This window comes from Typopeltis vanoorti, chromosome 16 (genome assembly GCF_054136105.1).
Source record: "Typopeltis vanoorti isolate ZY-2024b chromosome 16, IOZ_Tvanoo_1.0, whole genome shotgun sequence".
NCBI classification, from domain to species: domain Eukaryota; kingdom Metazoa; phylum Arthropoda; class Arachnida; order Uropygi; family Thelyphonidae; genus Typopeltis; species Typopeltis vanoorti.
In genome coordinates this window covers 113,371,717-113,385,938 of record NC_143564.1, presented here as the reverse complement: position 1 = coordinate 113,385,938, position 14,222 = coordinate 113,371,717, and the positions used below count along the sequence as shown (strand labels likewise).

General features: G+C 36.0%; 1 protein-coding gene across 1 annotated transcript in view; it reads left to right on the top strand.

Annotated features, from left to right (window-relative positions):
• ATP8A (ATPase phospholipid transporting 8A1) overlaps positions 1-14,222 on the top strand; it is a 1,088,708-nt gene that overhangs the window by 416,188 nt on the left and 658,298 nt on the right. The window contains exon 16 of the mRNA XM_090406292.1: positions 10,244-10,355. Within this exon, the coding sequence (XP_090262418.1) occupies positions 10,244-10,355 (112 nt within the window). The remainder of the gene's footprint in view (positions 1-10,243; positions 10,356-14,222) is intronic.

The following is a 14,222-nucleotide window of genomic DNA, read 5'->3' as shown; positions in this document are numbered from 1 at the left end:
TGTGATTCTTTTGTGTGTGTGTGTGTGTGTGTGTGTGTGTGTGTGTGTGTGTGTGTGTGTGTGTGTGTGTGTGTGTAAGTTTTTTGGATTTTTTCTGTATTTTGGAATATGAGCTGTTTAAATATTTCAAAAATGTATATGATATGTATGTTACCTATATGGCATAGTTACGTTGATTTTCTGAGGAACATCCCTTCTAAGAAGAAAGAACAATATAAAGAGATATGCTGCAGGATGATTTTAAGCCTGTGAAATAGATAAGAATGTTTGTGCAATCTCCAGAGCTTTTTACATTAAAGAATATTTGAAGAACCTGAGTATTTACAAATTTTACTTTAAAGCTTTTTTTTTAAATTTGTTTATAGTGAAACAAGTAAAAATATCGCCACATTCTGTATTTTGAGAATGAGCTATTCATTTGAATTAAGAAAGACCAAACACTTGTTGGATGTTGAGCATAAGAGGAGGGATAAAACTGGTCTCCCTGTTCGTGCAAATGAGAGTAGATATTTAGTAAATTGGCATGTAACAATTATGCCTTTCTGCTTCAGTTATAAAAAATATTAACACTTATCCTAGAGGCTGTTCATTTCAGAAGACATCATAGCTACCTGAATGCTAATGAACAACTTTCTGTAAGTAGCATTTTTTTTCAAATTAAGACATAACATTATGCATTAATTTATAAGGCATAACGTATTTAATTTGAAATCCAGCATCCTCTCGAGTACATTCAACCTCTTACTTTACAATCAAAGCATAAAGCTTTATTATTTAAAGTTAACATCTGGATGTGTATATATATATATATATATATATGTGTGTGTGTGTGTGTGTGTGTGTGTGTGTGTATATATATATATATATATATATACATACACACATCCAGAGATAGAGAGAGAGAGATGGATCTCAAATCAAAACACAGTGCATTTTGATACCCTTTCTTTGCAATGTCTGCAATAGTGTGTGTAATTTAACATACGGTGCTATAATATTACAAATTTTCTTACCCAACTGAAAAAACTTTCGACTTTGAAACAGCATTGTTGGGTAGGTAACAGGACCTTAAAATTGTACTAATACTATCAACTTTGAGTATAGCAAATTACTGAACACTCCTGGCAAATATGTCATTCTAAAGGCAATTCACTGTATTAAACTGTTTACTATAACAAATTCATTTTGACATTCATGTAGTGAGAGTTGACTGTAAAAGACACAAACATGGCTGTTCTTTGCTCCTGTTTTAAGCATTGCACAATACACAACAGAGATTGTAGCTTTTACAAGTTGGTGGAGTTAACTACCTTTATTTTATTTTAAGCTTTGTGTTTCAAGTAAAAAGCTCTGTGTATTACTGGAATATCAGAATCTTGAGTGAAATATAATAAACTGCATTGGACATCAGCATTAGTTCTCATTAATGACAAGAATTTTTTTCCCTATATATATATAACTACAATAGTTACAGAGAACTTATGGCACATTAATCATGCACTTATTATAGTTTTAAGTTATTTTTGTAGTTTTTATATTAAATTTTAGCTGTTTAGAACTGCTTTGAAAATTAAAAACATGGAAAGTGTATTAAACTCTTAATACTCAAGAACTCTTTTCATCCATGAGAACAAAATAAATATAATTTAATCTTCTGCTGTTAGATATTTCACTGAATTTCAAACCATTGAAATTCAAATCAAAAAATCAAACCTCAGAACACAGAAAACACCTGGTACAGAACACAAGCCATTAGAAATCAAGTAATTGTGAAACCCTTTCAAAATTGTAATGACAAAGAACTAATGTCTTGTCATAGACATTAGTTCTTTAGCTGTTAGTTCTAAATTTTTAGTTAATTAATGCAGCCATTTTAAGATTCAGGTGCTACATTGTTTATGCTGGCTATAAAATAATGCCTCAAACTTGTAACAGCTTCTGTAGTACTGTTTTACTGTCCAGTCTAGTGTGAAGGAATATTTAACACATGGTCTGCCAGTTAAAATGGTAGCATATATATTTCTTATATTTTTCAAGTTTGCAGACCTTTCTGTCTGCCCAAAGTAGGCTAAGGTGTAGTCACAAGTCAGCACTGTGTTAATGGATATTTGTCCTTGGGAGATTGAATAAAGATAAGTTTAATGTGTGATTTAAAAGTGGTGTGAAGAATATATTTATTTAGTACTTTGACCATCTTCAGAATATCCCAGGTTTAGGGAATGGAAATAGTTTTCCTATGAACTTTTATGTTGTTTGTGTGGGGTGGGGAGGAGTGATAAGGGAGTAGTGTTTTATCTGATTTGCAAGGGATTGTAGCATTGACTGAAAAGGTGTAGTACAGATAACTGAAATCAAGTTGTATATAGCAAGAGCTGTACCATTAATGCAAATAGTTTGTTGTCAGCATTTCAAGAATACACACATTTCAGTTTTTAATAGTTTTAAAATGTGTAGAATTTTTTTGTGAAGAGGGGAGATGAATGGTGGTTTTGTGGGGAGAGAGTGGTTTTGCTAACAGTTTGGTAGGTTTGTAAAGTAGGACTATCTATATCATCCATTACTGGATAAATTAAGAGGGAGGTTGGATGTGTGAAATATTAGATTTACATAAAACTGTGGTGGTTCATAGTAAGGTTTTTTTTTTACTTTTAATAGTTCATTTGGTCTATGGAATAACTTTTTTGGAGCAATTTGTGAACTTTTTGTGTATTAGTGAAATCATGATCATTACAATCATGAGAAGTTGAGTGATGTTTTAAAATACCAGAACTCTTATATTTATAAAAAATATCATTTTTTTTAATTGCATATTGCTTTTTAGTGGTTTCAGATCTGATAAAATAAATATGCCACATCTTCATGACCATTGTTAGCAACTAAGGGAGCTAGGTCATAGAACCCACATTCATTGTTCACGATTTTACAATTTATATATTTTTTACAATTTACATATTTGCATATAGAAAACCTTCACTAAAAATGTTGATGGTTTTTTTTTCCTGTTAATGATTGTAATGATACATTTAGAGTTCTGCAATCCTGTTGTTCTCCCAAGTCTTATCTGCTTTAATATGGTGGGGGTGAACCTGGATGGAATGGATAAAGCATAATACGATCAGGATTATATACTAGTGATAGGGCTACACTAAACATGGTCATTCCACTAAGCCCAGCTAAATGCTAATAAAACAGTACCATGAAGCAGCATTCTTGCTACTTTTTTATTCACTTAGAAAAACTGAAATTAAAAGGACTAAAAGAAAAAGTGGGAAAGAAGGATATTGGAATTCTAGTAGTTAATTAGATGGGAGGGAAGTGATAATTACTGGAGTAGAAACTATAGAATCGTTTATATTAGTGGAGAGAAAGGACAGAATGGTTTGGACTTTTTATAAGCAAAGATTTGAGAAAGAAAGTAAAAAATACCACTTGAATAACAGAACATTGATTACAATCTCAACAACAACCTAAGTGGATCTTGTTATAATTTAGGTGTGCATGTCAACACAAAACTCCAAAGTTGTTGAGATGTAGAGCAACCAGAGGAACTAATAGTATCAGTTCATCAATTTCCTCACATGTACCTTCAGGGGTGCACAGGATATTATGATAGTACTACACGAAAAAGTTACATCATTACTAATGTCCTATTGACAATTTTCCTCCAAATTAACCTTATCTGTCAAGACTCCAGTATTAACAGAGCTTACATTTTTGTATTCTAAAGCTTCTCACTGTATCAATCCACTTAGATCAGGGGGTGGCCTGCCTTTTATGTTCTATGGGCAAACCTTTTTCACGATGAGTTCAAATGCACCATACAAGTCTTGTACAGTTAAAAACTTCCTGTAAAAATATGTTAATATAGACATAATATATTGATTTAATATAAAAACAAGATAAACATTACTTACCTTAATGAGACTTGAGTCTGTTTTGATTTTGTCAAGCTTTTAACGTTTGGAGTTAAATTAGTTACTGAAAATGGCAGAGAATTATTCAAATTTGAATCAGTCAATCATGACCTCATTTTGTTTTTAAACAATTTCATGGCTGTGAAAATGCTTGTTCACATCTGTATTCTATTCTTAAATGACAGATGTAACTTTGGCAAATTTTCTTTATTTGGGAAAATGCTCACAGAGTAATGATTGCCAGAAATTAATCATGTTGGAAGCATTTGGGACTGATTCATCAAATGTCATGTTCAATAATTGAATCTGGTTTCAAGTCAATAAGTTCCATTCGTATGTTACTAGGCATCTTCATGATTTTTTGTTCGTTAAGTGAAAATGGATTTATAAATTCAAGTACGCAGTCCTCTTTTTTAGCAAAATCATGAAAATGACTTTCAACTGACTGATTCTAACTGACCTGATTTTTTCAGTATATTTTGTAAAATAGTCATCATCTTCAGCACATTCACTCTGCTCTTTTAAGTGCAAACACTGGCTTAAATCCACATTTTTAACTGAGAGATAAACAGTTTTAACTTCATCTCAAACACATTGATATAATTTATGAAGCTAGGAAACAAGTTGTTCTTTCCCTGCAGTTTCAAATTTGGATCAGTGAGATGGCTGGTAACAGCAACTAAAAATGATAAATCAAACAGCCATTTTTTATCACATAAAAGGGCTCTTTCCTCAGGCAGCTCATTTTTCTCTTCTGGAAAATTATGAACAGTATTTTTCAGTTTCCAGAATCTACTCAGAACCTGTCAGGACCCCCCCCCCCCCTACCCCAGTGCAGATTGGGTTCATTAATTGACAGTCCAGGAAAAAATAAGACTATCTGCCTCTGGGCCTAGGCATGTTGATTACACCATGTCAAAGTGTTTGACTGTTTTACACAATGAAGAATGAGTTCACAATATTCCAAATCTGACATTTCAAAATATTCTCTGAATTCGCTTCTGTTTAATCCTCTTGCTCTAATTTTATTCACGCATTTCTCAACTGGTAACATAACATGGTGCAAATTTAATGTTTTCCCACAAAGTGACTGTTGGTGTTATAACGCAGTGATATTTTAGAAAAGGGTGATAGAAAAGAGTTTTCAAGCAAAGTTATAGTCCCAGAAGCTTTACATGTGATGCCATTCCATCAGTACAAACACTGATGAGTTTACAAGAATCTACTTGTACATTTTCTAGGCATGATTTTACTTTCTCAAATATGTTTGACCCTCTTGTGTTTCCATGAAGCGATTAAGGACTGATGAGTCAAAAACGTTAAAATTATCACTTCCTCTTATAAAAATGCTTAACTGGGCTGCATCACATATGCCAGCAGATTCGTCCAAAGCTGAAGAAAAGAAAGTATAAGCATGGAGAAGGGCTTCAGTTGCTCAGACACATCAGGAGAGAGTTCTTCAGTAAATCTTGTAACTGTTTGTTTTGACAGCGCAATTTTGTCTACTTTCTTTTCAATATTTTTGTCACCAAGACATACAAGTCTTTCTCTGATGGAAACAAGGAGTAACAATTTCTTCTCTACCAGAACACTTCTGTTTTTTTGTCAAGTCTAAAGCAATTTTGTACAATGCTTCTGTCATTATCAAAATTTCATAACTTCTTTTAACATATTCTGCCTTCAAAATAGCCTTTTGGCTTGTTATAGTAGTAATATTCTGCCTTCTTTTGATTTCTTCCTTTTTCTTAATCATATATTCTCTCTGTAATTCAGACTCGAGCACTAGCTTCAGCTTTCCCTCTATTTCAGCCTGATGTTGTGTTTTATAGTGTCTATTAAGATTATGTCTTTTATTATGTCAGAAAGTGTTTTCACAAACAATGCACAACAGTTTCCCAGATGAATTCACTATAAATAAGAACTCATTTTCTCACTGTTCATTGAATTCATGCTTACTGTTACCTTCTGTTTTTCTTTTGCTGATTTTCTTTTGCACTGTGATGGGTAACGGAATGTAAAAACAAGGTTTAATTTTTTGAAAAAGTACAAAACTGCAAATGTTCGCAAAGGATTACCAAAGCACAACTCCATAGCTCATGAGTATCAATTGTAAATTGTCTGACAAAAACCTGCAATGCACCACTGTTGCTAATGCTTGCTGCTTCAGGATCAGATAAGTGAATGTGTGAAAGATGCACAAAACATTAAAATCACTAACAATAATTACTAAGCTTTAGCTTTTTTTCTACAAATTGGTTTTTGGTTAATACTTTTTGCATAAATAGGCTTACTATTGGGGGGGGGGGGGGGTGGGGGGGGGGGGGGGTGGGGGGGGGGGGGGGTGGGGGGGGGGGGGGGTGGGGGGGGGGGGGGGTGGGGGGGGGGGGGGGTGGGGGGGGGGGGGGGTGGGGGGGGGGGGGGGTGGGGGGGGGGGGGGGTGGGGGGGGGGGGGGGTGGGGGGGGGGGGGGGTGGGGGGGGGGGGGGGTGGGGGGGGGGGGGGGTGGGGGGGGGGGGGGGTGGGGGGGGGGGGGGGTGGGGGGGGGGGGGGGTGGGGGGGGGGGGGGGTGGGGGGGGGGGGGGGTGGGGGGGGGGGGGGGTGGGGGGGGGGGGGGGTGGGGGGGGGGGGGGGTGGGGGGGGGGGGGGGTGGGGGGGGGGGGGGGTGGGGGGGGGGGGGGGTGGGGGGGGGGGGGGGTGGGGGGGGGGGGGGGTGGGGGGGGGGGGGGGTGGGGGGGGGGGGGGGTGGGGGGGGGGGGGGGTGGGGGGGGGGGGGGGTGGGGGGGGGGGGGGGTGGGGCAGAGTTGTGAGTGATTGGAATGCCTTGCCTGAGAGTGTGGTGGCTACAAGGAGTTTGAATGTGTTTAAGACACGGTATGATGAGATGTGTGAGAGATAAAAGGACCTCCTAGATGAGTCTTTGACTCCACGAGGTCTTGTTTAATAATAATAATAATAATAGTGAAACATTGGGGTGAGGGAATAAAAATTTGAATGAAAACCAGTTTGGATTCCAGAATAGAAAAGGAATTAGAGAAGCAATGCTAGCCTTAAGAACAATGGATTGAAGAAGATTAGAAGTAAATAAATCTGCATTCATACATGCTTGCCATGAAAGAATGATGGTGGAAGTAGTCATTCTTCGTTTTACTTGGCACATTGCAAAAGAGTTGTTTGTGGATTTCCTTTGGCCTCATCTAGCTCTCTCTGATAATTAGCTTTGACCTTCCTTATCATATGGGCCACCTTTCTTGCCAGTGTCTTGTACTTATAGGCTTTGCGTATCACATTTTTTTCTTTATATGTCATCCACAAATTTGGCCATCTCCCATGCTGCTAACATCTTTTCCATCCAAATTCTTATGCCATCCCACTGCCACAAGCCCACTTCTCAGTTTGTCATAATCAGCTGCTTTATAATTCCACATATACATATCACCTAACAGAAAATTCTGCATGTCTAATCTCCCATGTTAAGACCACATGACTACCTTCACAATCAGGGGTAGTGTGTCTGCTACCTTGGCTAAGTTCTTTGCTATCATCAGATCTATTGCTCTCAAACCTTGAGAGCCTTTCATTACATATTGTTTCAGGTGAATTATCTCTTAGTAGCTGTATAAATTCTATTTCCTTTCCTTTCCTCCTTTTTTCCCTACTTTCCATCTGTGTGTCCATAGTTGAAGTCCCTCATAATAATTACTCATCTTGCACTATTTTTTTTTCTTTTTTTGCTAATTTATCATTAGTTAGATGTGTTTGTATCAAAGTCTTATAAAGAGGAATAACACTCTCCTTAATCCTGCTTATCATTGTGATTTTCAAAATCCAAGTGATGCTTTGAGTAGTTCTGTCTACTTTTGTGACACATTCTCTACTGAATTTCAACTCATTGTCCACTATCATTCTCAAATCTCTTGCACTGTCAGGTGAGTTAGCTGGGCAGGCTGAAGGGGTTTTCTTCCCAGAAACTTGAGTTTTTCATTTTGCAAAGCATACAAACTAGCTTGAAGAACACACACAATTTTAAGATAATACATGGGCCTCATAGCTTTAGTTTCTTTGACCATAAATCTAAGGCAGCACACTCTAGCCTCATCAATTTCTTACAGTGTGATTTCATTATAATATATGTATTGCAGTCTTTTCTTCAACTCATAGTGCATAGCCATATACATTACCACATTAAATTCACAGTTGTTATTCTTTGCCTAAACTACTAGTCTGTCTGTTTAAATAATCCTACAGGATCTTGACATCATCTTTATTAACAATTGTCTTCACCAGTTTATCATTATTAGTGAACAACTGGATATTGCTTTTCAAATCATTCCAAATATCATTAATGCATAAACTGAACAGCAGCAGCCCAAGTACACATCTCTGTGGTATAGCACAGATCACCTGCCCTCTCCTTGACTCATCTCCTTCATATACTGCATTCTGATGTCTGTTCATCAGCTACTCTCTTATCCGTGTCGCCTGCTTCATTGTCCAGCTTTGTTTGCTGCAGTTTGCATAATAGGATTTCATGTGGTATCACATGCCTTTACAAAATCTAGTAAATCATGCTGTAAACTGTTTAATTTATGATTGGGGAATTTTAAAAATTTTACGAGGAAATAAAAGTATGCATGTTAACTTATTCTCAAGGAAAATATGTTACATAAGAGATGGATAATAACTACCTGCCGAATCATGTACTGCTATGCATGCATTGTATATTGATTTCTGTATTTGTTATACATTTTATAATCCAGATGAGCTTATGTTCTTGGTTATACACATTTGTCATTGTTAAATTATATTTGTATTAAGTATTGTATTGTATTAAATAAATTTTGTTCCATAAAAAAAAGTGAAAGGCCATAAATATTATTATTATACAGGCACCTCCATTGAGTCCGAAGACTCATTGTGAGAAACCCAATCTATCCACACAATCTATCATACCTCTCCTTGAACCTATTAACAGAAAAAGCAATCGCAACTGACTCTAACAACCCATTCCACTCATTCACAACTCTCCAAGTAAAAAATCTAATCCTCACACCCTTACTAACCACACCTTTATTCAACTTCCAGGGATGACCCCTTGTTCTGGTCCCTCTAGCCAAGTGCTGAAACATTTCCCCTGCAACGCCCTTCAATTGGAAAAGGCCTAAGCTTGAGTCTCGTCATGACGGGAGGAATCTTCTTATGGACTTTTTCAATCGAGGGTGAGTTAGCCGATCTCGTACGGAGGTAGCAGGGTTTTTCCTCCCGGAAACTCGAGTTTTTCATCCCACATATGGACAAATCAGCCCTTCAGAATAAACGCAATCTACAGACAAAAAATACTAGCTGTAGTGATGGTGGGCAGTAGATGGCACTGATGTAGATGATTGGTAATAGAGGTTCGGTGTAGTGGTGGAGACAGAGAGTTGTACAATAGGTGTCCTCCTGTGATGAGTCTTTGGATTCCTTGGAGGTGTCACGAATAATAATAATCTATCCTATAAAACCCTTTAAGCAACTTAAATGTTTCTATCATATCCCTTCTTTTTCTCCTATCAATCAACTTCTGCACTCCACACACCTTCAATCTATCCTCATAGGCCACTCACCCTCTTGCTAACTCATAGGCCACTCACCCTCATGCTAACTTGCCTCTGAATCCTCTCCACTGCTTACTCATTTGCAAGAAACCCAGGAGACCAGACTTGGCACAGTAATCCAGATGTGGATGTATCAAGGCCTTATAAAGATTAATAACTTCCTTATCTCTACTTGTTAATGTGTTCTTCAATAGCCAAGTAATCTTATGGTCTACTGTAGCAATATGTACTTTAAACTTTAACTCTAACACCATCTCTAATTTCATCTATTTCCTGGAGTACAGTGCCATCAATGTGATAAATGGCTTGTAATCTATTTATCCCAAAATGCATAACTTTACATTTCTCAACATTAAACTGACACCCATTAACTTTACTCTACCTAATTTTGCATCATCAGCAAACAACTGAATATTTCAGGTTATTTCCTATATCATTTACGTACAAATACGATAGGAATGTGAAAAAATTAATAATAGCAATTTCTATTTTTAAATTTGCACTTAACATGATAAATTCTGAAAGCATCTGATTTTTGTTCAAACATTAACTTTTCATTAGTAATTTTGATGAGTGGCTTAATAACATTCTGCATACAACATATTAGTATTGGCTTAATTAAGTTTTTTTAATGTGTCATCAGATATTTTTAAGCCCAGTAGGGCTAGTTGAAACTTCAAAAATATAAACTGGTCTTATATACTGATTTTGTAAACATTATTTTATTTTTTGATAGCCTACTGCTCCATACATTCGTGAATTTTTAACTCTTATGAGTGTGTGCCATACTGTTGTTCCAGAACAAAATATGATAACTCGTGAAGTTTACTACCAAGCTGCTTCTCCAGGTATAGTTGATTTTTTTTTTTTTTTTAATCAGAGGACGATGTTTCATTATACCTTTTTCTTGTGTGTTTGTTGACTGTATGTATATGAACTTTTTTGCATAAAACTTAATATGCAAAAGTTATATTTATGTAAAACTTTTTTTTTTATATATATATGTAAAACTATTTTACAGACCACCATGGAGTCAAGAGGGTGTGGGAAGTATCACTCAGCCTACCACACACCTCTCATATTGTGCAGTACCTGAAATTTATTAACACACTTCGTATTCATGATCACCCTCCATACTGAAGTTCAAAAACTATTTTCTTTTTGTATTCAATATTCTTCAAAAATAAATACTAGCTTTTATAAATCTATAAAAAAAAAAATTCTTCTGAAACAAGTAATCTCATGGGCTATCATGAATTCTTCTCTTTAACCAGATTTTGTATAGAATACTTAAAAGAATGAAACCCTCAACCAGACAAAATTTGAACAACACCCACATCTTTAATCTGGCTGTGCTATGTTGATGATTTATTTTCAATTTGGATACATGATTCACACGCACATTATGTGGCCAATATTATTGTATGTGATCATCACTTTACTATATGTAAAAAGATAACTTTTTTGCCATTCCTACATGTAGGATAATTGTGAACCCATGGTCATGGGTTCACAATTATCCCCCCCCCCCTCATATGTATCCCAAAGAAGGGGTGTTGGTTCGGGTTACTATGACAGCACTACATGACTAAGTTTACATTGTTATTAATAATTTTCATCCAAATCAGGTTATCACTGATCACAGCACTCTTTGTCCCAATAGTTGAAAGTATCAGCAGTTCCCATTATCATCTAACCAAGAAACTAGTGTCAACACTCAAGGAGTTGATAGGTCATTCCCCCCTCCTATATAAAAAAAAACACGCAACACTTTATAAACAATTGCTTTTATGTGAAAGCTGCTCAGCAACATGCTCTAGATTCCTTTGCTGTAAAACCCAAAGTTTGCCTTAAGTATGTTGATGATGTTTTTGTTATCTGGTCGTCCCATGGCTGACAGACATTAGACACTTTCTTCAGCCACAAGACAAATTCATACACACACACACACACACACATAAATACATATAATTTGTAATTAAAATTGAAAGTCAGAACACACTTCCATTTCTTGATATTCTTGTCACATGTCTTTCCTTCACTGTTTGCCATAAGCCTACACATACTGGTAAATATATACACACATACTCTTACCACCACCCAACACAAAAGCTAGGTTGAAAGTTTATTTTTCACTTGGTTAGAGTATAATAAAATTAGTTTAATCCTTTATCCAAGTGTGAGCAAACAAAGTTTGCACCTGAAAGTATCTTCAGGATTGGGGTAAGGTGGTACAACACGAGGGCAACTCATTGCAAAGGTGGAGCAAGCTACCAACACTTCTATCTCAGTATCTCCTATAATGCAAAATACATCTCCTTGCAGATATGTCTAATGTTATGCATTAAGGGAAGGGCCACTACCCAGACTAGTTTCGACCTTTATTGAGGTCTCTTCAGTGGGAGCCAAGTGGAGATACCAGGCAGAAGCATTAGCAGGTCATCTCTACCTATAGGAGTTGCCAAATGGTGTGCCACCCTTTTTTCCCACTGAAGAGACCTCAATAAAGGTCGAAACTAGTCTGGGTAGTGGCCCTTCCCTTAATGCATAACATTAGACATATCCGCAAGGAGATGTGTTTTGCATTATAGGAGATACTGAGATAGGAGTGTTGGTAGCTTGCTCCACCTTTGCAAAGAGTTGCCCTGGTGTTGTACCACCTTACCCCAGTCCTGAAGATACTTTCAGGTGCAAACTTTGTTTGCTCACACTTGGATAAAGGATTAAACTAATTTTATTATACAAAGCTAGGTGTCATTAACACACTAAAAACAGAGCTTTAAAGAGTTTCTACAATGAGCAAGCACTTAAACATGAATTGAAAATTATCAGCAATACCTTCCTAAAAATTGACTACAGCAAAAATGATATAAACAAAATTCTTCACTAAACTAAATAATAAAAATAAACTAGATTACAATAAAACTGTAGCCACATTCCATACATTAAAAGGATACCAGACAAAATAAACAGAATACTATAGAAACAGAACCTTAATGCCACTTTTAAACCTCCTGCAAAATTAAAGAACTTATTCAACTCATCCAAGGATCCACTACCTCCACTTGCCCACCCTGGAGTATACCATATTCATTGCACCTATAATTTGCCTTATATAGGAAAAACATGATGTACAATTCCTACCTGAAAAATGGAACAACACATTAAATTGAGTAACTATTGTAAATCTGGCATTTTTGAACATGCTCTACATAGAATTGACTGGAAAGGTACCTCTTCATCACATCACACCAAAATGTAGTGTGAGCTCAAATTTAAAGTTCAAAATTCTTATCAACCTCCCTCATCTTAATATGATGGTTAAATCCGAAGAATATGGATGGCACGTATTCTACCCACATAACCTTTTGTTCTAAGAGTTTATTATAAATTATGATTAGGACTATACTAATTTGGGATCTTAGTATTAATAAAACAATTATGTTAAATTATTGATTAGGCCACCAATATTGCTGTATTAAAAGTATATTATTATTATTATGTGACACCTCTAGGTTACAATCTTACAATCTTACTTCCCTTACAATCAAGATGATTGCCCCATAAGGGGCAGTCATCTTGATTGTAAGGGAAGCGGCACTCCCATGGACTCCTAGCTGATTCTATCCTCTCCTTCTTCTACTTTGAGGAAGATCCACTTACTTTAATCTTTTCTATAAGGCCTTATCAGCCAACTCTTCTTACTTTATGACCCTTATGCTATTAGAGTACTCGAGGGCCATGGGGTCTTTTCATTTCTGGCCTTACAACTATGCCCTCTCTATAAACTACTCTTTCCCCTTCAATATACCCTATTCCTCCTATGGGTTTAAATTCGGAAGAAGGCTAGTTCAGAAGCTTTAAGGTAGCAGCCCTACCACTGAACTATTCCATCGTCAGGCTAGTCCTCCCCAGACATGGAGAACATAATCCTACTTGTAAGCTGACAGAAAAAGATAATCGGATTGAATCTATGGGAAACGACCCTGGAATGGAAAAGGGAAAACGAAAATGGAAACAACAAAATATAATACACATAGCAAACTGGAATGTAAGAGGAATAGCATATAAAGAAATAGAATTAGACCAGTTACTAAATGAAAGAAATTTTAAAATAGCAGTAATCACTGAAACAAAAAAGAAATTAAAAGGAACTATGAGAACTGAAAATTTTAATGTGATATACAGTGGAGTCGACAGAGACCAAAGAGCACAAGCAGGAGTCATGATTTGGATTCATAACTCCCTTTCAAAACAGTTAAAACATTATAAATTATGGAATGAAAGAATAATAGAAGTTAGAATAAAAATAGATAGAGGCTATTTAACAATAATTGGTTTATATGCCCCAGAAGAAGGAAGAGAACAGGATAATATTGATTTTTATAATCAGCTACAAAACATATATAATAAAATAAATAAAAATGACTACATAATTTTAGCAGGAGACTTAAATGCAAGAATTGGAAACATGAAAATTAATAATAATATAGGAATACATGAAGAATACACTCTAAACAGAAATGGTAAAAAATTGATTGACTTTGTAGTTTATAATAACCTAAAAATAATGAATTCCTTCTATAAACATAAAGACATACATAAATATACTTGGGCAGCAAGAGGATGGAAATCAATATTAGATTACTTCATATTAAATGAAAAGATATAAAAATTTTCACTAGATGTTAGAGTTCACAGAGGATATGAAATAA